This window comes from Prionailurus bengalensis, chromosome A2, assembly GCF_016509475.1.
Source record: "Prionailurus bengalensis isolate Pbe53 chromosome A2, Fcat_Pben_1.1_paternal_pri, whole genome shotgun sequence".
NCBI lineage: Eukaryota > Metazoa > Chordata > Mammalia > Carnivora > Felidae > Prionailurus > Prionailurus bengalensis.
In genome coordinates, this window is record NC_057348.1 from 6,660,580 (window position 1) to 6,682,906 (window position 22,327).

Sequence of the window (22,327 nt, forward strand, 5' to 3'; positions counted from 1 at the left end):
AAGGCAATGGGCCACTGGGACACACGACCCTAGCCTGCTCAGAGGACTCTATCATCTTGGAGATGCCAGGGAGAGACTACCCTCACCTGGGATGTTTTTGGGTATCGTTCTCTGTTCATCTGAGGCTGGGGATGGGGTGGGGGTAGGGAGCGGAGGCAGTGGTATGTTCTATTTCATGTGGTCCCGGCTTTGGCCACCTACGGAAACTGAAGATGGTGGTGTCTGGGCGTTTCCTAATGAGCCAGAGCTGGTGCCTGCCTGTCAGCAACTAGGGTATTTGTTCTTTCCCCTTTTATTGACCACGGTCACTTATTTGCTGCTCTGTAGACCTTTTTTTAAAAATATAATTTATTGTCAAATTGGCCTCCATACAACACCCAGTGCTCATCCCAACAAGTGCCCTCCTTGATGCCCATCACCCACTTTCCCCTCTCCCCCACCCTTCCTCAAACCTCAGTTTGTTCTCTGTATTTAAGAGTCTCTTATGGTTTGCCTCCCTCCCTCTCTGTTTGTAACTACTTTTTTTTCCCTCTTTCCTTCCCCCATTAGCTCCTAGGGTATTTACTTCTTCATAGCAGGCTGGGAACCCATGAGCGCAAAAGCCTGCTAGGACCAAACTCAAGATTTTTCATATCCAATTGTTTTAAACATAGCCCAAACAGGCAGATTTCAGCCACTTTGAGCCTGCCTGCTTCACGCACCCCCATGAAACCGCACCCAACAACTTAGAGCTGTAAAAAGACCAACCCCGTGGCTACAAAGGGCCTAGCCACTAGCTGCCCATCAGAGCTATCTAACCCAGAGACTCCCCACCAGGCTGCTGAGTGACGTGAGGTAGACTGAGAACGCCTTCTCTGACCACTCTCCTCCCCTGGGAGTTCCCTTGCCCTGCTCCCCTTTTGAGGACGGATCCTCATGCCCTAACCTTTTAAAGATGTCCGCTCAGAGGTTCCTCCCCAGCAGGCAAACCCGTGCTGCCCACCCACGTTTGTGTGCCCTACTGCCATCTACTGGTCATATCTTTTTCTTTGCTCAACGCCCAAATCCCTCAAAACCCCTAGGCTGGGTTGAACGAACCTGAGACCAGGTGATGAACCAAGAACTAAGGACCCTAAGACTGTCTTGGCTCCAGCCAGCTTCTTTCTCCTACCAGGGCACCTTTGAAGACCCTCCCAGGCAGGTTCAGCCTTCAATGCCACGTTTGAAAATTTGCCTGAGGAACAATTTGTCAGCTAATGATTTTCCCCCCAATTAACTCATTTAATAAGACTTATTTTATAAATAAGTCCTCTCAAGTATATCCTCACTCAAAAGTATATTTAAAGCAAGCAGGCAAAACCAGTTTCTTTCGGTTGTCTTTAAAAACAAATTTTTTTAAATGAATTACTGGGACCTTATGAAGATAAAAAGCTTCTGCACAGCAAAGGAAACAACCAACAAAACTAAAAGGCAACCAACGGAATGGGAAAAGATGTTTGCAAATGACATATCAGACAAAGGGTTAGTATCCAAAATCTATAAAGAGCTCACCAAACTCCACACCCGAAAAACAAATAACCCAGTGAAGAAATGGGCAGAAAACATGAATAGACACTTCTCTAAAGAAGACATCCGGATGGCCAACAGGCACATGAAAAGATGCTCAATGTCGCTCCTTATCAGGGAAATACAAATCAAAACCACACTCAGATATCACCTCACGCCAGTCAGAGTGGCCAAAATGAACAAATCAGGAGACTATAAATGCTGGAGAGGATGTGGAGAAACGGGAACCCTCTTGCACTGTTGGTGGGAATGCAAACTGGTGCAGCCACTCTGGAAAGCAGTGTGGAGCTTCCTCAGAAAATTAAAAATAGACCTACCCTATGACCCAGCAATAGCACTGCTAGGAATTTACCCAAGGGATACAGGAGTACTGATGCATAGGGGCACTTGTACCCCAATGTGTATAGCAGCACTCTCAACAATAGCCAAATTATGGAAAGAGCCTAAATGTCCATCAACTGATGAAAGGATAAAGAAATTGTGGTTTATATACACAATGGAGTACTACAGGGCAATGAGAAAGAACGAAATATGGCCCTTTGTAGCAATGTGGATGGAACTGGAGAGTGTGATGCTAAGTGAAATAAGCCATACAGAGAAAGACAGATACCGTATGGTTTCACTCTTATGTGGATCCTGAGAAACTTCACAGGAACCCATGGGGGAGGGGAAGGAAAAAAAAAAAAGAGGTTAGAGTGGGAGAGAGCCAAAGCATAAGAGACTGTTAAAAACTGAGAACAACCTGAGGGTTGCTGGGGGGTGGGAGGGAGGGGAGGGTGGGTGATGGGTATTGAGGAGGGCACCTTTTGGGATGAGCACTGGGTGTTGTATGGAAGCCAATTTGACAATAAATTTCATATATTGAAAAAAAATAAAAAAAAATAAAATTGCAGTGAAAAAAATAAAAAATAAAAACAATTTTTTAAATGTTTATTTATTTTTCAGAGAGAGAGAGAAAGAGAGACAGAATGAGCAGGGGAGGGGCAGAGAGAGAGGGAGACACAGAATCTGAAGCAGGCTCGAGGCTATGAACTGTCAGCACAGAGCCTGATGCGGGCCTTGAACCCACCAACCATGAGATCATGACCTGAGCTGAAGTTGGGCGCTTAACTGACTGAGGCACCCAGGCACCTCTGTTCTGTTGTCATTAAAACTCAATGTCATTGAGGGGCACCTGGGTGCCTCATTCAGCTCAGGTCATGATCTCATAGTTTGTGAGTTCGAGCCCTGTGTTGGGCTCTGTGGTGACGGCTGAAAGCCTGGAGCCTGCTTTGGATTCTGTGTCTCCCTCTCTCTCTCTGCCCCTTCCCCGCTCATGCTCTGTCTCTTTCTCTATCAAAAATAAACAAAATTTTAAAAGATTAAAAAAAACCCAATCCCCAATGATTGCATGCTGTATGATGCTATTAATACATTCCCAAAATAATAACATTAAAGAGATGAGAAACAGATTAGTGGTTGCCAGAGTGACGCTGGGTGGGTATGCCTATAAAACACCTTTGCAGTGATAGAACTGTTCTGAGCCTTGATTGTAGCAGTGCTTATGAAAATCTGCCTATGTAATAGAATGGCATAAAACCACACACACACACACACACACACACACACACACACATACACACAGAGAAATCCATGTAAAACTAGTAAAATCTGAGGTCTATGGATTTTCATAATTAATTTCTTGGTTTTGATATTATACTGTAGTTACAGAAGGTGTAACCACTGAGGAGAAATTGAGTGAAGCATAAAGGGAACTCTGTAGTATATTTTGCAATTTTCCGTGAATATGGAACTGGAAGGTATTATGCTAAGTGAAATAAGTCAGTCAGAGAAAGACAGATACCATATGTTTTCACTCATATGTGGATCTTGAGAAACTTAACAGAAGACTATGGGGGAGGGGGAGGGGGAAAAACATAGTTACAGAGAGGGAGGGAGGCAAACTGTAAGAGACACTTGGATACTGAGAACAAACTGAGGGTTGATGGGGGGTGGGGGAGGGGGGAAAGTGGGTGATGGGCATTGAGGAGAGCACCTGTTGGGATGAGTACTGGGTGTCGTATGGAAACCAATTTGTTGATAAATTATATTAAAATAAATAAATAATTAAAATAAATAAATAAATGAAAATATTTTTCCTATCAAAAAAATGAAAAATAAAACTAAAAAGCAGAAGTACAGAGTGTGGCATGTTTATGTGCTGAATAACATGGTTATCTTAAATTTTTTTCATGTTTATTTATTTATTTTGAGACAGAGAAAGAGTGAGCGTGAGCAGGGGAGGGGCAGAGAGAGAGGGATAGAGAGTATTCCAAGCAGGCTCTGCACTGTCGGCACAGAGCCCAACGTGGGGCTTGAACTCATGAATTGTGAAATCATGACCTGAGCTGAAACCAAGAGTTGTACACTCAACTGACTAAGCCACCCAGGTGGCCCAAGAGCTCTGTGCTGACACCATAGAGACTGCTTGGGATTCTCTCTCTCTGCCCCTCCCCGGCTCATGCTTATTCACACACACTCTCTCTCTCTCAAAATAAATAAACTTAAAAAAAAAAAGAGTTGGATGCTTCACTGACAGTCACCCAGGGGCCCCATGGTTATCTTTTACAATTATTATCAATTGTAACTGCACATTCAATTCCAGTCTTAGTACACTGTCAACTTGGTGAGGGGAAGGACCACACCTGACTCAGCATCTTCTCCCCTCTGCCTGGCACAGGTCACGTGCCCAGTGACGTCCATCATATTAAATTCCCTGGTAGTCCCTGTGCATACATTTTCATTCAACCTTCACAACGACCTTATAAGGCATGATGATTCTTACTTGGCTGATGAGGGCGCTGAGGCACTGAGAGGGCTGGTCAATTGTCTAAGGCCAATGCAGCTGGACAGATGAGGACATGTTCTCTGCTCTTGAGGAGGTCAGAGCAGAGCAGGGGAGCCCATGGTAGCTCCAGGGTTTTTTCTTGAAAACTTCCAGATATAGATTTGAGACTCCTCACAAGGAGCTGGAGAGAGAAGTAACCTACCTGTGGAGCTGGAGAAGTGGGCTGGCACCATCGAGGTCCCTGGGAAGTGCACAGGGGTCACAGGAGCTAAGGATGAATAGTCTGGAGTAAGAAGGGGACTCAGAGTGGGGCGTCTTTCCTGTCCAGCTAGAGCCACTGAATGTAGGAGGAACTGGGTAAGACCGTCAGGTCTCCTAGCCACTTCTCTTCCCCAGGCCCTGGGGCAGGGGATCAGTGGCTGTCCACCAGGGGTCCACAGCATGTAGTCATCAGGGCTGTGGGTACTCACCACTGGGTGTGGGGGCTGAGGTCCAGTGGGTGTAACCTGAAATGAGAAAAGGAGACAGAACTGGGATGCAAGCAGGAAAGAGAGGTCCATGATATAGCCCAAAGCCCACCAGTCCCTACCCCCAACTAAGACTTCAAGTCTATGCAGTTCAACAATTGTGATTCAGGGGTAACTTTACCTTGTTTCTAGAAGGCTGAGAAATCAGAGACCCAGTCCCCTGTCTTCATGAACTTGCCATTTATTTGGGAAGACAAATACACTAACATTTCTAGAAATGGGGTTGTCAACTGTGCTTTTCAGGCTCCAGAGGGGATTTTGAGATAGACATTGACAGGGACAGAGATGGCCAGATCTTTGAATAGCCATTGACTTCAGCCAGAGAGATATCCTCTTTTATCAGTCTGGATAAAGACTTTGTGGCCCAGACAAGTATATAAATCACAGCCCTGAAATGCAGGGCTGCAAAGAGAAAAAAAGGATTTGCAAACTGGAGGGCCTATGGGGGTCCTTGACTCATTAAGGGATATCACGCAGGTGGAGAATAACACATAGGGTAGGTTCTATGATGAACTGGAGAGTTCACATCCCTTGCGGGTGGGCGGTGGGGGGAAGATTCTTAGCTTTAACTTGTAGTTACAAAAAAGGTTGCTCACCATTGACATAGAGGCTGTTCTTGTCCAGGGTGAAGGAGCCCAGCTGGGTGACACCATGGGTCTGATGGCTCAGCTCCCAGTACAGCTTCTCTCTGTCTAGCTTAGGACCCATGGGGTCAGGATGGTGAGTACAGACAGCATCAACTCCAGTGGCTGTTCCCTTTTTCTCAGGCCTGGGCAGGGAAAGACACGGGAAAGGAGAGGTGGAGACTCCAGGTAGGAGCCCGGGAAAGCCCTACTGAAGGAGGGGACAGAGAAAGCAGAAGGGCTGGTGGACAACCTGGAACAGCCTTGGTGCTGGGGGAGGGTTGGAAATGATTAGGACAACCAAGGTCCTTGAGCACAGAGGATATGCAGCATCTCCAAATACTGATGCCTTGTGCTGAGCTTTAAAACGGAGCTAGAGCATATTATTCTAAGTGAAACAAGTCAGTCAGAGAAAAACAAATATCATATGATTTCACTCATATGTGGAAGTTAAGTAACAAAACAGATGAACATAGGGGAAAGAGAGCAAAAATAAGATAAAAACAGGGAGGGAGGCAAACCATAAGAGACTTTTTAAAAAATGTTTTTATTTATTTTTGAGACACAGGAGACAGAGCATGAGCAGGGGAGGAGCAGAGAGAGAGGGAGACACAGAATCTGAAGCAGGCTCCAGGCTCTGAGCTGTAAGCACAGAGCCTCACATGGGGCTTGAACTCACGGACTGTGAGATCACGACCTGAGCTGAAGTCAGCCGCTTAACCGACTGAGCCACCCAGGCACCTCCAGAGACTCTTAAATACAGAAAACAAACTGAGGGCTGCTGGAGGGAGGTGGGTGGGGGATAGGCTAAATGGGTGATGGGCATTAAGGAGGGCGCTTGTTGGGATGAGCACTGGGTGTTGTATGTAAGTGATGAATCACTGGGTTTTATTCTTGAAACAGATGCTAACAACAGATGGATGATGGAGAGGACTTAGACAAGGTAAGAAAAGGCAATGTCAAATTGCTTAAACCCCAGCTCTGCTGCTCAGTTGCTGGCTGACTCTGAGTAAGTCTCTCAACCTGTCTGTAGCTCATTGTTTTTTTCATCCATCAAATGAGGTAATAGGACAGACCCTACAGCACTTAGCACTAGTAAATGCTCAGTAGAAGACAGCCATTTTTATTAGGCATTAATAGGGCCAAAGTTCTTGGTGTGCATGGACCTTGCAGTGAGAGAGACTGAGCCTTTTCAAGGAAACAGTGAGGTCAGCAGGCAGCCTTGGGTGGAGAGGGGCATGAGGCTGTGTGGTATCTGAGAGCCAGAGAAATCTTAAGGCCAGTGGAAAGGGGAAGACATAGCATTGTGGCTGGAGAACAGCGGTGTCTTTGGAGATGAGGGCATTCCATCCTCAGAAAAAAGGTCAGTGATTGGGAGATCTCACACAAAGAGTAAGGTGAGCCAAGTGCACATGTGGGGGCTCCCACATGCTAGAGTTATTCTCAGTACCTAGGTCTAGGCAAGGTCATGAATAATTTACTGTGTGTTCTTTATATGTTAGTTCCTTTGCTAACTAAGCACCTTTCATTTTAATCCTCACTATGCTCACACAAATTCTTTCCTTCAGTCAGAAGTGGAGTCTGTTTCGGGGTGCCTGGGTGGCTCAGTCAGTTAAGTGTCTGACTTCAGCTCAGGTCATGATCTTGCAGTTTGATCTCATGGAGTTCAAGCCCCGCGTTGGGCTCTGTGCTGACAGCTCAGACCCTGGAGCCTGCTGCTTCAGATTCTGTGTCTCCCTCTCTCTCTGCCCCTTCCCTGATCACACTCTATCTCTGTCTCTGTCAAAAATAAATAAACATTAAGAAAAAAAAAGAAGCAAAGAGATTCCATCTCTTGAATCTGGGCTTGGCCATAGAACTGGAACTGGCCAATGCACATTCACAAATGTGATACAAGCAATGGCTTGGAAGGCACGTGTGCAATAGGGCTTGCCATTTCTTGCTGCTCTTGGAACTCTGAGCATGTGAATGAGCCCAAGCTAGCCTTCTGGAGGATGAGACAATGTGGAGGAGAACCAAGGTATCCCAGACAGCAGCTGACTGCAGACACAGGAATGAGCCTCATCTGACATCAGCTGAGCCAACCCAGGCAGGAGAATCTTCCAGCAGAATCATGGGCTAACTTTGTTGTACAATAAAGCAAATTGAGATACTTCAGCTGACAGGTGAGAAGGTAGAGGCACAGAGATGTTAAGTAACTTGTTCAGGTCACACAGCCTTGAAGTAGGAGAGGTAGGCCTGTCAGACTCTAAATAAAACTGCATAGGGGCACCTGGGTGGCTAAGTTGGTTAAGCATCCCGACTTGGTTTCAGCTCAGGTCATGATCTCATGGTTTCAGGAGTTTGAGCCTCGTGTTGGGCTCTGTGATCACAGTGTGGAGCCCACTTGGGATTTCCTCTCTCTCTCTGTCTCCCCCACCCCACCTTTTCTTCTCATGCTGTCTCTGTCTCTGCCTCTCTCAAAATAAATAAATAAACTTTTAAAAAACCCACTATATAACCACTGTACTTCACTACTCAGTGATCCCAAGTCCACCTCTGAGAGGTCAGAAAGCAGGATTTGGTCACTGCTGGCTAGGTGTTACAGGCAGGCCAATCATTATCAAAAATGTGACATAAGCAGGAGAGAGAATTATGCATCCCCTAGAGCAAGGTTTCTCAACCTTGGCACTGTGCACATTCTGAGTCAGATCGTTCATGGCCCTGAGAGACCATCCTCTGCATTGTAGGATATTTAGCAGCATCCCTGGCCTCACTCACTAGATGTCAGTAGCAACTCCCACCCTTGAGTTTTGACAACAAAAAATGTCTCCAGACATTGCCAAATATCCCCTGGGAGGGAAATCATTCTTGGTTGAAAACTGTGGCTCCATTGTGATAAAGCCAGCACGACTGACCAGTTGTTTTCTTGATGAGTTCCAGAAGAAAGATCTTTCGGAAAAGTTCAACCTTGTCACCTGGGAAGGGCAGTCCAAGAGGATTCTGCATTTTCTGGTTAGGAATGCAATGTGAGACAGACCGGCAGTTGGTGGTCAGCTGTTCTGGGATGATGGTCCAGCTCGTAGTCCCTCTGCCCCCTGCACATGGCCTGCATGTGAACTCTGGAGTTCTCACCTGAGCAAGGTCAATCTGCAGCCATAATAGAGGGGCCCAATGCTGCTGTTCTGGAACAAGGGTTTGAGCTGGGGGTGAAAGACATGGAAGTAAGAGGATGGGCTGAGGGGCTGGGAAGGACAAAAGTAGGCACTGGAGGGCACACATTGGAGGGGCTCTCACCAGACGATTCAAGATCCTCTCTACAGAGTTGAATAGCTCAGATCCTGGGGGCCCCATGCCCTCTGTGTAGCGCAGGTTGGTGATGGTGAAGTTGAGGGTGAAGGGCACCAGAGACAGGCTCACACCTGTAGCCAGAAAGGGCGAGAGGGGCTCCATTATGATTCTCTGGTGGGGATGGCTGTAGGTGGCAGATCCAAGGGTGGCCACCGTATCTGTGTCACCCTTGCATCCAGCCACACTTGGCCTCCAACCTGGACGTATTATTTTAGCTGGAAAAAGAACCTCAACTCTTCAGCCCAGTGTGTCTAAAGAAAAACAGTTGGTGGACATTTGGGTAGGAGGAAAAGAAGCAAAATCACTCTGCTGCCCCCTGGGGTGGAGGTCTCCCATTGTCTTCTGACGTCACCACGAGAGAACTTGCAACCGCTGAGTGGGCCTGTCTATTCGCCCTAAGAGTGACTCCTGTCTCAGTTTCACTAAACTGTCTTTGAAGAGTGGATTTTACATGGACTGACCACATCTCCTAGTTTTCCCTGAACAGTCATGTGGCTTGCATGTAAATATTAATTAGAACCCTCCCTCTCTTTGTCAAAAGTGATGAACGGATAAAGAAATTGTGGTTTATATACACAATGGAGTACTACAGGGCAATGAGAAAGAACGAAATATGGCCCTTTGTAGCAACGTGGATGGAACTGGAGAGTGTGATGCTAAGTGAAATAAGCCATACAGAGAAAGACAGATACCATATGGTTTCACTCTTATGTGGATCCTGAGAAACTTAACAGGAACCCATGGGGGAGGGGAAGGAAAAAAAAAAAAAAGAGGTTAGAGTGCGAGAGAGCCAAAGCATAAGAGACTGTTAAAAACTGAGAACAAACTGAGGGTTGATGGGGGGTGGGAGGGAGGAGAGGGTAGGTGATGGGTATTGAGGAGGGCACCTTTTGGGATGAGCACTGGGTGTTGTATGGAAACCAATTTGTCAATAAATTTCATATAAAAAAATAAAAACAAACAAACAAACAAACAAAAAAGTGTCCCATAAGACAAACACAAACGCAAACACAAAAACACTGTATGGTCATTCTGGGGTTAGGGTGTGAAGAATCGAATGCCAGAGGTCTGAACTGGGTGACAGTACCCTTTACAGATTTCATCTGAGGAGCACCAACTGGGGGCCAGCCTTTGTACTGGGCATTTCATTTCTGGCATCTCAGCTTACCCTGACCACAATCCTCAGAGTCAAGTATTACCAGTTACATTTTACAGTCTGGGAAACTGAGGCTCAGAGAAAGTAAATTTTGCCCAAGTCCCACAAATGAACAGCATAGCTACAATACCTTTTTTTTTTAATTAAAAAAAAATTTTTTAATGTTTATTATTTTTGAGAGAGACAGAGACAGAGAGCAAACAGGGAAGGGGCAGAGAGAAGGAGACACAATATCCAAAGCAGGCTCCAGGCTCTGAGCTGTCAGCACAGAGCCCGATGCAGGGCTCGAATTCACAGACTGCGAGATCATGACCTGAGCTGTAGTCGGCTGCCCAACCGACTGAGCCACCCAGGCACCCCTACAATACCTTTTTAACTCAAAAGTAGGTATCTTTCTGTTTGTACAACCATGATTATAGCAGCATTATTCACAATAGGTGAATATTATTCACAGAATATTAGAATTCTATGCTGACAGCTCAGAGCCTGGAGCCTGCTTCAGATTCTGTGTCTCCTTCTCTCTCTGCTCCTCCCCCACTCACACTCTGTCTCTCTCTCTCAAAAATAAATAAAAGTGTTTAAAAAACTGAAAAAAAAAGAATGAAATCTTGCCATTTGCAACAACACGGATGGAGCTATCATACTTAGCAGAGTATATCATGCTAAGCAAAATAAGTCAGTCAGAGAAAGACAAATACCATATGATTTCACTCATATGTACCATTTAAGAAACAACACAAATGAGCGAAAGGGAAAAAGAGAGAGAGAGAGAGAGAGAGAGAGAGAGAGAGAGAGAGAGAGAGAGAGAGAGACACCAGGCAGGAACAGACTCTTAACTATAGAGAACAGACTGATGGCTGGCAGAGGGGAGGTGGGCGGGGAGATGGGTTAAATGGGTGATGGGGATTAAGGAGGGCACTTGCTGAGATGAGCTCTGGGTGTTGTACGTAGTTTTGAATCACTAAATTGTACACCTGAAAGTACACTGTACTTTGTACACTGTACGTTAACTGGAATCCAAATAAATAACAAAAAGAAAAGAAAAGCTACAGTAGATGATGCTACAGTAATCAAGACAGTGAGGTGCTGCATGAGGACAGATAGGTAGATCAATGGGATGTCATTGAAAGTCTAGAAGCAAAGCCTCACATTTATGGTGAATTGATTTTCAACCAGGGCACCTGTATAATTTAATGGAGAAAGGAAATTTTTTAAATAAATGGTACTGGCATAACTGGGGAAAAAAAGCAATCGGAGCTAAAACTTGCCCCAATTTCTTGAAAACATACATTTTCAGATTCAGGACGCTTCAAAAATCCCCAATAGTATAAACTCAAAGAAAAACCATGTTCTGATACATCATTATCAAACTTCTGGATACCAAAGATGAAGAAGAAATCTTGAATGCATCTACAGAAAAAATGACGTCATCAGTCATGGAATGACTTGGTCTGTAGCACATGCCAAGATTGTAGGAGCTAAGCCTGTTAGAGAAATGGTTGAGTTGATCAGGGTGAACAGTAGGGACTGGAGAATGCACATTCTGTCTAAACTTTGAGAAAAGTTTGCAGTGTCTCGACTCATAAAACCCAGAATTCCAGAAGACAGAATTCAAATTATAGCTCACCGGCTTGTATCCCATAACTCTAGATGTACACGGCAGGATTAAAGGTCGGGGATGCCCTGTCTTGGTCATGACATAAGTGTGAAAACTACCTATAGACTCAAATTTTAAAATAAATCTTAAGGGTTGGAGTAAGACAAGTTTCCCGACATAAATCAAGCCCTTATTTCAGGTTTCTGGAGACTCAAGAGCCCTTAGACCCACATCTGGGTCAGATGAGGAGACAGAGCAAGAATCGAGTCCAGGACTAAGATCCTGAATGATTTTCTGGACGTTCAAATAAAATCCACAAATGTGGACATACGCAAGATTGCTACATTCATTCATCCAACCAGTCAAGCAGTATAAAGTGAGTGCAGACTAGGTGCTCAGCTCCAAGGTGACAAATACATAAATACTGAATAAAGCAAATAGCAGTAAATTTCATCAGAAAATACTCATGGTTGTGGATAGTGAAAACCTGTGGTCCAGGTGTGTATTCAGATGTGCTACTTCCTATAAGAGGGTCTAGGAAGGTCTTTCAAAGAAGGTGAGATTGAGCTGGGATCTGAAAAGCAATGAGGTGCCAGGTGTAGTGGATCTCCAGGAAGAGCTGATATAAAGTCCAGAGGTTAGGACACTAGAGAACAGTGTCTGATGTGGCCAAAGTTTGGAGAGTGAGGGAGGGAGTGAGTAGGACATTCTGAGGGTGGGTGGTCTACAGGAACCAGACTGTGTGGAGTTGAAGTTTTATGGGTCCCAGAGAGTAGGCTTCTACCTGTAGAGCTGAGGATGGGGGGCTGAGATGTGGAAGATTCTGGAGATAATGTAGAAGTCACCGGAGCTGAGAAAAAAAAAGAACAGGGGAAAAATTATAAAGTCCCATCCTGAATGAATGGGGGACTAAAGCTATTCATTAGAATTTGGTCTTCTGTCTTGACTCAGAGCAAGACCCTGGGTGGGTTAGGGGCTCTTCTGAGTCTGTAGCTAGACACTTAGGGGAGGAGAATTGGCAGCTTCTCTCCAGAAGAATGTGTTTTGGGGAATAAGGGTCCAGTGGGCATTGAAATTTCGGTCTTGAATACTCACTGCTGGTGGTAGGGTTCCAGTACCGGTGGTTATAACCTGCAGAAAGGAGTAAAGGACTGTTATAATGGGTAAGAGCTAAGGAAGGGGTAGACAGAGATGAAATTCATTAGCAAACTTGCTGTGATTTATAAATGAACAATAATGGCTCCTACATTTCATTCAGTGCCCTCATGTGGCTTATCCCTTGAAAATAGTGACGAACATTGTTCCCATTATTATTGCCAAAATAAAAATACAATAATAATAACTGCCCCTGTTTATTGGGAATGTACTATGCACCAGAAATAATACTAAACAGTATTATTTTTACAAGGTAATGTAATTATTTTACAAGGTAATGTAATTACAAACAAGAGTGTTCCAAGGCTTATCCACAACTTTATCTTTGCTCTCTCAGCTTCTCTCCCTTCACAAAATTTTATGATAGTACGACTTTATCTTTCTAGCTTAGTTTCTGGGGGGGGGGTGGTGTTTAAGTGACAAAATTGTGGCCATTAGAGAGAGCGGTCTGTGGAAGCAAGCAAGATGGAGGAGAGGGAATGTACATGTGGTTTGGAATATTAGAGAAACTTTGGGAATGGGCTAGGATAATGAACGTGAGAAGAGACTTGGAGGTCAGATGGATGGCATAAAAATTGGAGTCTGAAAGGAATTGGGGAGAAGAGAATTTTTCATCAGTGTTTCTCTGGGTCATGATCATCTCCTTGGATGTTCTGTGAGGGGTGGGAGTCATTTTGGACCCAGAGGAGCCCCATGATTTACTTGGGTTATTCCTGTGAACTATCTCATTTGACCATCAGGAAAATCCTGCATGGTATATATGTTTATTCCATTCTGTAAATGGGACATTAAAGCCCAGATGGGTTGCATGGCTTGTCCAGCATCACATAAAACAGAGATCTGTCCCTTGCCAATCACTGTCAACCACTGTTTTAAGGAAATATCCAAGCTGATATAGAAGGGACATAACTAACCAAGCATTAGGTTAGATTGTTAGGCTAGAGATCAGTTATGCCCCTTCCTATCCTGAGATTTGAGGCTTTCTCTATCTGGATGGTCTGTGGTGTTGTCTTGTAGTTAGGAACTTGGAGTCTAGATTCAATCTCCAGTTTGTTTTGAGTCTTGACCCTGTCAGGCATGATGGCTGGATTATCTCGGGGAAATGACTTCCTGTCTGAAAGCATGATGGCTCTCTCCATAAAAATGAGTGTAACAACTCACAGGGTTTTGAGTAAGATCAATGTGACATAATACCTATAAAAGACTTTATCACAATTCCTGGCACTTAAGAACCTTTTGATAAGAGCAATTGTACTTATTATTCTCAGCATTAGCATTGCTGTTAGGGGCATTGTTGCTAATGGTGTTGTGTAAGTAGATATTATTCATAGACTATTTGCTAAGTGTGATGTTATCTCATGGACTGTGTCATACTGACTGGTCTGTGGGCACTTAGTAAATTGGTCATCATTGTGAGAGAATGAAATGGGGTGAAGGCTGAAATGGTCACCTGCTGCCCATTTGGAAAATTTAACCACGGAGTTCTTTATCACCCACTTCTTTTCCTAGAGTCTGCATGTTGGGCTCTTATGGGAAGCAGTGAAAATGAGGAAGAAAAATGTTATTCCAGGAGGTGAAAAGGGAAAGGAAATCAGCTTCCCATGATGCGTTAGGCATTCAAAAATGAGTCTCCAAGGAAATGCTAGGTTTGCATTGGAACGATCAATTTGTATACAGCAATTTCTCAAACTCATCATTATTGACATTTTGGTCTAGATAATTCTTCATGGTGGAGGGCTGCTCTGTGCACTGTAGGATGTTTAGCAGCACCCTGGCCTCTACCTACTAGATGTCATTAGTACCGCTCCAGGTATGATGTGAAATATCTCCAGACATGCCAAATGTCCCATGGAGAGCAGAATCGCCCCAGTTGAGGAGCACTGGTAGAGAGAAACATGGGGCTGGGAGATCCCAACTACAGCACAGACACTCACCATTGACATAGAGACTGTCTCTGTCCAGGGTGTAGGTGCCCAGCCAGGTGACACCGCGGGTCAGCTGACTCAGCTCCTGGTACAATTCTTCTCTGTTCAGCCCAGGGCCCATGGGGTCAGGATGATAAGTGCAGATCATGTCCACTCCTGTTGCTGTTCCACCCTTCTCAGTCCTAGGGCGGTAGGGATGTAGGAATAGGGACATCCTGAGATGTGGGAGAGTTACATACTTTGTTCACCTCTTGCCTTCAGCCTGCCCCACCCCCAGCCTTGGCCTTATGACATTTCTCTTTACCGGGTCTTGTCTGGTTTCTCACGCACATTCTTTTCTGGGACCTTCTCATCTAGGTATCTTCCTACTCCTTAAAGTGGTTAATCTCCAAGGCTTCATCCTCAGCCAACTTCTATTCTTTTGGACTCATTCTTCTTGAGTCATATGGTTCATACTCATTGGTTCAGCTATCAGCTTTATTCTCATGGGATCCAATCTTACTCTCTGGCCAAGACCCCTCTCCTGAGCTCTGTGCCATGTCACCAACAGCCCCAAGGATGTCCTTCAGACTTATTATATTCCATTTGTCCCAGATTAAGTTTATTAATTCCCCCTAAAAACACAGAGTCTCCTCCTTCTGCCATGTTTCCATATTGGGGCCAGAACCAAACATGTGGGAGGCATCCTGGACCTCCCCTGTCCTTGGTCCCCCCATCCAAGCAACATCTAGGTGAGCCCAACATCTCACTGATTTCCCCACCTCCTGTCCCATTATCACATCAAATTTTCCCATACCCATATCTACCTGTGTACTACTTAAAATAAATGACATTACATCAAGGTTCTGCTTAAAACTCCACGAATCCCCGCCTGATCTGAGATATGCCAACCCTTGAAATACTTCTGCCAAAATGTCTTCTGGCAATTCTTTTGGCTAATGCTCATTCAGCTCAGGCATCACCTTCTCCAGACTGCTTCCACTCAACTCCCTCACATTCAGCTAAAAGTCCATCCTCCAGGCTCCTATGGCTTCCATGTAGTGCTTTATCATTGTACTAATCCTGTTACTATTATGTTTAAGTTCATATGGCTGCCCTCCTCTCCATACTGTGGGTACCTTGAGGGAAGAGTCCATGACTCAATCTCTAGGTGCCCTTAGCACCTGTCATAGGGCATGGCCTGAGGTACCTCATTTCATTTCTGACCAGTGAGTGTGAATGCTCCATGGCTCTTCTTATCCAAGTAATTTAAGACCTTTATTGGACAGCCACCTCTTTCAGGAAGCTCTCTCCGATACACTCAGCCAGAGGGGATGCCTTCCATCTGAATTCTTGGAATTCCATTCGAAGCCATTTATGCATCTTCTAGTTGCCGTGTTTAGGTTCTCACCGCCAGGTGAACTTGCCTGTAACCGTTGTGAGGGAGGGGAGTCTCACCTGAGCAAGGTCAGTCTGCAGCCAGAGTACCGTGGGCCAATACTGGTGTTCTTGAACAAGGGACCAAGCTGGGGAGGAAGGAGAGAGAGGTGAGCATGAGGGGCTGAGGTCACTGGGTGGGGTAAGGACAAGGCAGGCCAGGGGAGGCATTGTGGGGCTCTTACCAGGCGATTCAGGGCCCTCTCAGTGGAGTTGAACTTCATGGAGCCTGGGTGCCTCATGTCTGGGGTGCAGAGCAGGTTGGTGATGGTGAAGTTGAGGGTGAATGGCACCAGGGCTGGGCCCACAACTGCAGCTGGAGGGAAGGAGAGAGAGGAGACCCATCACAGTTATAGGCCTGAGCTATACATTAGGGGGAAGGGACTAGTGCCATCTCTCTGTCCAATAGTGTCCCGTAGGTGAGGCCTGAGATATCCCATCTGGGATACCTCCCTCCTCGGCCAGCCAAGGGAGGACCTCCATGTTAGATGTGTCCTGTCAGCTCAAAAGGAAACCTCAATCTTCTCATCCCAGAGTGTCCCCAAAGGCTGACCTGTCACGGACATTTTGGTGGCAAGAGGAGACACCAAGACCTTTTGTGCTCAGATCATGGGCCACAAATTTCTTGAGAAGTCAAGAAAGCCAAACGGTAGTAATTTCCATGAAGGAAACGATCATAGAGATAGAGATTAGATCCCACCTGTGTGTGGGATATGGGGACATGATGCTACTTTATAGGAGGAAGTCTGAGCAAAAGCCAGCTGAGCTGAATCTGGAGGACAACGGGAAATCAGGAACAGAGCTGAGTTCCCATTACATAAGAGCAAAGGCGCTGAGGATGGGAGGATGTTTGGTCCCTGAAACAGAAACAGGGCTGGTATGGCCAGAGATGGGGGAGCACAGGAGACAGGATGGAGATCAGCCAGAATGGGAGTTGAAGTTTCATGGGACTCAGAGATCAGACTCCTACCTGTAGAGCTGGGGGTGGGGTGCAGAGATATCGACGGTCCTGGAGAAAATGTGGAGGTCACCAGAGCTGAAAGAAAACACAACATCAACATAAATCATGAAGCAGTAAGAGGACAGGGCTGTTGATGGGAACTTGTGTCTCTAATTGGTGGTCTGGAGCTGCTCTGGGGCTGAGAATCTGGGAGTGGGATACGTGGGTACTCTCCCTTGGGAATGGGTGCAGGGAAGAAGTGTCCCAGGGACGCAGGGACATCTGGGCCCTTGTGACTTACTGCTGGTGGTGGGGGTCCAGTACTGATGGTTATAACCTGCAGAGAGAGCCAGAGAGGAAGAGGAAGTCAATGGGAGGAGGTGGAGAAAAGGGTGAGGGGTAGGACTTGAAACATGGACATAGACCCTTCTCCAGTGCTTTCTCTGAGACTCATCAAAGGTAACGATGGCTGCTCTTTATGAGTTAACTGCCTGGTACTCCAATGCTCAGGACTGTTTCATCCTCTGTATCATTAACCACAAAGACCACAATAATCAAAATACCCCCCACCTTGTGGGGGGTTCATGAGGTGCCGGAAGCAACAGCAACCTCATCAGATGAGTCATAGGAACAACAGCTTTATTTGTTTCCAGCCTTATGTGTGTTTTCTCCACCAATTAAATATAACTTTGTCCTTGATCTCTGAGTTTTTCCTACTTCTCCGGTTTTCAGAAACAGCTTGATTTTTGACACAGTTCCTGGGTTTCTGTAATGTTGAACGAGGGAGAGAGTGAGATAGACAGACAGACTGGGGAGTCAACCAGAAAGCATCAAGTTGGAGAATAAGAGGGAGTGGGGAAAAGAGGGTTTGAATAAGTATGGTTCTGGGTCATAGATTGGATCCTCTCTGAGGCTTGGTAAGCAATGTAAGTAAAACTTAGACTTATTTTATATCTGATGGTCTGACTAGGTTTCTTGAAATGAAACTCTTCTCTGAGACTGGACCCAGTAGAGGGAGCCCTGTGCTTTACTTACATTACTCAGGTTTTATCCCAGTTGACCTTTACAATAAGCTTAGGTGAGGGTTTTAAAAATTCCATGCTAAAAACAGACACTTCAGGGCCATAGGGGGAGCAAAAAAACAGGACCAGCACTTAAAGAAAGACCTGTAAATCACCCAAACCCACACTGTCAACTACAACTTTAAGTAACTCTCAAAGACTGTTGAAATACAATACAGATTTTAATCCAGATAGAAAGAAAATGTCAAAGGCAATCCACAGGGGACATGATTGAGCTTTAGTTTAAATTGTTGTGTTAGAGGCTCCTTGATATGCCTTCCCATCCTGAGATTTGAGGCTTGTTCTAGCTGGGTTAGTCTGCAGTGTAGCCTTGTAGTTGGGGTCCCTTCTGGGGGCCTTAGAGCCAATTTAGGGTTTGCGTCATGATGTTACCATTTATATAAGGTTTCTGATCTTGGGATAAATAGATGTCCTTCCTTGATCCTTGTTTGCTCCTCTGTAAAATGTACATAATGCCTCACAGAGTGCTGGACAGGATTAGTAAGACACAATACACACAATGTTCCAGATCACAGGCATCCCTCAATAAATATTAGCCTTTAGTGCAGGCGTTACTGTGGGTTTTGTTGCTAAGAACGTTGATGCAGAGGGATTTATTGCTAAAAACATTGCTAACAGCTTTATTGTTTGCTTCTCAGGTGGGTTGTAGTTCTGCCTGGCCCCTGGAGGATGAGTAAAGGGCCACAAGCTGTTATAACAAAGAGAAAAAAGTGGATCAGTCCCCACTTTGGGAACTCGTTGCCGGTTGGGGAGGAGTTAACGTCAGCAGCCACTGCGGGCTTGCTTTGTCCTCTTCCTTCTCTGACGCTGGGTTTCTGTGAAAGGTCACTGCAATGAGAGACTATGGAGAGAGGCTTTATTTCCAGACCTTGGAAGTTGTTCTGTGAGCATAAGGTGTTGTAAGTTTGAATCACTATACTGTACATCTGAAACGAATGTAACACTGTAATGTTAACTAACTGGAATTAAAATAAAAACTTAAATTAGGAGCACCTGGCTGGCTCAGTTGGCTAAGCGTCCGACTTTGGCTCAGGTCATGATCTCGTGGTTCCTGGGTTTGAGCCCCGCATCAGGCTCTGTGCTGACAGCTCAGAGCCTGGAACCTGCTTCGGATTCTGTGTCTCCCTCTCTCTCCATCCCTCCCCTGATCATACTCGGTCTCTCCCTCTCAAAAATAAATAAACTTAAAAAAATTTTTTTAATAAAAACTTAAATTAAAAACATAAAAACACATAATAGTAGGACTTAGAGAAGAATTAAACGAACATGGATGTTCACGCTGCTGATATTGGAGAGGCTCCGTTTATGCAACCAGAAGACTGTAGTGGCGACAGATTTATCAGCATTCACAAGAAAAGCTGTGACAGAAAAGGTGAGAATATCTAAAGGAGGTAACATCCACAGACAAAAGTTCACATTAATGAAATTTTCAGAGATAAATTACCACACTGAAAGCACACAGGGCAAAATGCTGGAATCTGATGGAAACTTAGAAAGAGATATGACAGTTCACCCTGGTACAGAAAAAGATGTGCTCTGTATTATAAATAATGTGATGAGAAAAAGGCAAGTGCAGGTCCTAAGAATTTTCCAAAAGAAAAAAAAAAAACGTTTTGTTCTCAAAGTTTCTAATGTTAAAAATTTTTTTTAATGTTTATTTACTTTTGAGAGAGAGGGGGGCGGGAGGGGCAGAGAGAGAGGGAGACACAGATCCAAAGGAGGCTCCAGGCTCTGAGCTGTCAGCACAAAGCCTGACACGGGGCTCAAACTCATGAACCGTGAGATCATGACCTGAGCCGAAGTCAGATGCCCAACCAACTGAGCCACCCTGGTGCCCCAAATTTTCTAATATTTAAAATGACAGGTTATTAAATATTAGTTTTACGAAAAAAAAAAGAAGAAGAAGAAAGGAGGAAAGGAGAGAAGGAAAGAAGGAAGGGAGGGAGGTCGAAAGGGAGGGAAGAAAGCTCTGTAGGTGTTCTGAGGAAAGAGAATTCCCCCATGGAAATTCTAGGTGGGCCCAGAACTGTGAACCTGGGTACTGAGAAACTGCACTGCAAGGAGACCCCATCTGGGACTCAGGAGGAGACCCCAACAGCAGTAGAGGTTCTCACCATTGACACAGAGACTGTTCCTGTCCAGGGTGTAGGGGCCCAGCTGAGTGATGCCATGGGTCTGCTGGCTTAGCTCCTGGTAGAGCCGCTCTCTGTCCAGCCTGAAGCCGGTGGGATCTGGGCGGTAGGTACAGACTGCATCTATCCTGGTGCTTGTCCCATCCTTCTCAGCCCTGTGGAAGGAAGGGCACAGGAATAGGGACATGCAAAGACACTTGAGAGTTGGCTACTCTTGACAGCTCCTTCCTTCAATTGTACCCCTTGATGTTTATGTTAGCACTCTTCTCTGGGTTTCATCTACTTTCTCAAACACATCTTTTTCTGTCTCATATGGGGACCACCTCACCTTCTGAAATGTACTGTTCTCCAGGGCTGCTCCATACCTGGTCTTCTGCTTTTGCTCCCCAATCTTTTCTTTTCTGGTTCATGCTCATTGTTTCAACTACCAGCATCCAGTACAGTCCCTGTCCACTCAAGAAGGTAAGTACAGGTGACATCCCCTCCAGTAAGAGCTGAGTCCTGCTTGGGCCATGGGATTGGGGGTGTGGAGCTCCCAGGGAGGAAATGAGAATCCTGAACCCAGGCAGCATGACTGAAGACCTTGGAGGAGGTGAGTGAGTCACCTCTGTGTCTGGCTGTGACTCTGTCTTAACAGCCATCATGGAGCCTGAAGGGAAGACTTTGTTTCAAATTGGTGAACCCCAAGGCTGAGGCCAACCCCTTGGGAACACCTTTGGAGCAGACAACCAGATTTTGAGGAAGACAAAAACAGAGAAAATGACATAAGAGGTAATAAGGGGCAATGTGGTTCAAAAATACTTTTGTCCTGAATTTAAGCTGCATCTATAGTGATTCATCCAGATTGGGGGCTTCACAAGAAGAGAGATCCCCTCTCTTCCTTGTCTGGGAGTTCTTGCTATTGCCCACGCTAGTCAAAGCATTCCCATTTGATGCTCATTTAGGGTAGGGCAGTGGTTCTCAAAGTGTGGCTCAGGGACTCCTGGGCTTCCCAAACTCTTACAGGGAGCCCACCAAGTAAAAATATTTTCGTATTCATACCAAGACGTTATTTTCACTTTTATTCTCTTAGGAGTACACAGTGAAATTTTTTTTTCCAGAGGCTATGAGATGAAATATTGTAAAAGATTAAATGCAGAAGCAGAGGAGGGCCTGGCTGGCTTTGTCAGAAGAGTATATGACTCTTGATCTCGGGGTCATGGATTCAAGCCCCGTGTTGGGTGTACCAATTACTAAAATAAATAAATAAACTTTAAAAAATGCAGAAGCAGAAAGCCTACTGTCTTTTACTAAAACAAGCATTAAAAAATATCTACAAAAATGTAAACAATGGTCCTCTTCTTGTTATGCTTTTCTGGGGGGGCGAGGGGAGAGGGGAAACATGGCTATTATTCATAAAAATAATGTTATTTGTGTTAACACATAATAGGTTTGTTATTTTAAATAAATGAATGTATTAATATAGTGTTTGTCTTAATTTTGGATCGAGTAAATACTGGCAGATACAACCCCCAAGCCCAAAGGCTCTTTGGAGTTCTGAGTACTTTTAAGGATGTACGTTGTTGAGCCCAATGACCTTGAACACTGCTGTATCGTGGTAAAAGGGAGGGACTCAAGAACTGGAACCTCTGGGTTCAAATCCTGGCTCCTCTCAAGTACTTGACTACTCTGAGCCTCAGTGTTCTCTTCTGCAACGTGGGATAATAATCGTGTTGTAAAGATGAGATGAATGAAAGCATGTACCTCACGTAGATTCTCGGTGGCATGTTGTATGGGCAATATCATCTTATTGATGCCCCCATCTCATGGGGAGATGGGGGCAGGTGTGGTGGGTGGAGCTCATTTAGGATGGCTTTAGTCTATAACACTTGGTTGTAGGAGCACAGAGAGGTTATGCAACTTGTCCAAGGTCACACAGTTAACAAGTGAGAGATCAAGGGTTCAAACCTAGAAACTTTGGATTCACTATGATATACTGTCTCTTGGCAAAGGCCCAAGGCTGTGGTTGACTGAGACGTGAAGGACCAAGAAGGGAGAGAATCGGGGTATCTGTAGGTGCTTTGGAAGAAGAC

The 22,327-nt window shown here is 45.2% G+C and overlaps 1 protein-coding gene across 1 annotated transcript in view; it reads right to left on the minus strand.

Moving 5' to 3' along the window:
* The window catches only part of LOC122488639 (mucin-16-like), a 71,187-nt gene that overhangs the window by 32,692 nt on the left and 16,168 nt on the right, over positions 1–22,327 (minus strand). The window contains exons 7-19 of the mRNA XM_043590225.1: positions 20,238–20,410; positions 17,343–17,378; positions 17,072–17,137; positions 16,287–16,411; positions 16,123–16,190; positions 14,695–14,867; positions 12,701–12,736; positions 12,390–12,455; positions 8,799–8,923; positions 8,637–8,704; positions 5,496–5,668; positions 4,843–4,878; positions 4,575–4,640 (exon numbers count right to left, since the gene is read on the minus strand). Of these exons, the coding sequence (XP_043446160.1) occupies positions 4,575–4,640; positions 4,843–4,878; positions 5,496–5,668; positions 8,637–8,704; positions 8,799–8,923; positions 12,390–12,455; positions 12,701–12,736; positions 14,695–14,867; positions 16,123–16,190; positions 16,287–16,411; positions 17,072–17,137; positions 17,343–17,378; positions 20,238–20,410 (1,211 nt within the window). The remainder of the gene's footprint in view (positions 1–4,574; positions 4,641–4,842; positions 4,879–5,495; positions 5,669–8,636; positions 8,705–8,798; positions 8,924–12,389; positions 12,456–12,700; positions 12,737–14,694; positions 14,868–16,122; positions 16,191–16,286; positions 16,412–17,071; positions 17,138–17,342; positions 17,379–20,237; positions 20,411–22,327) is intronic.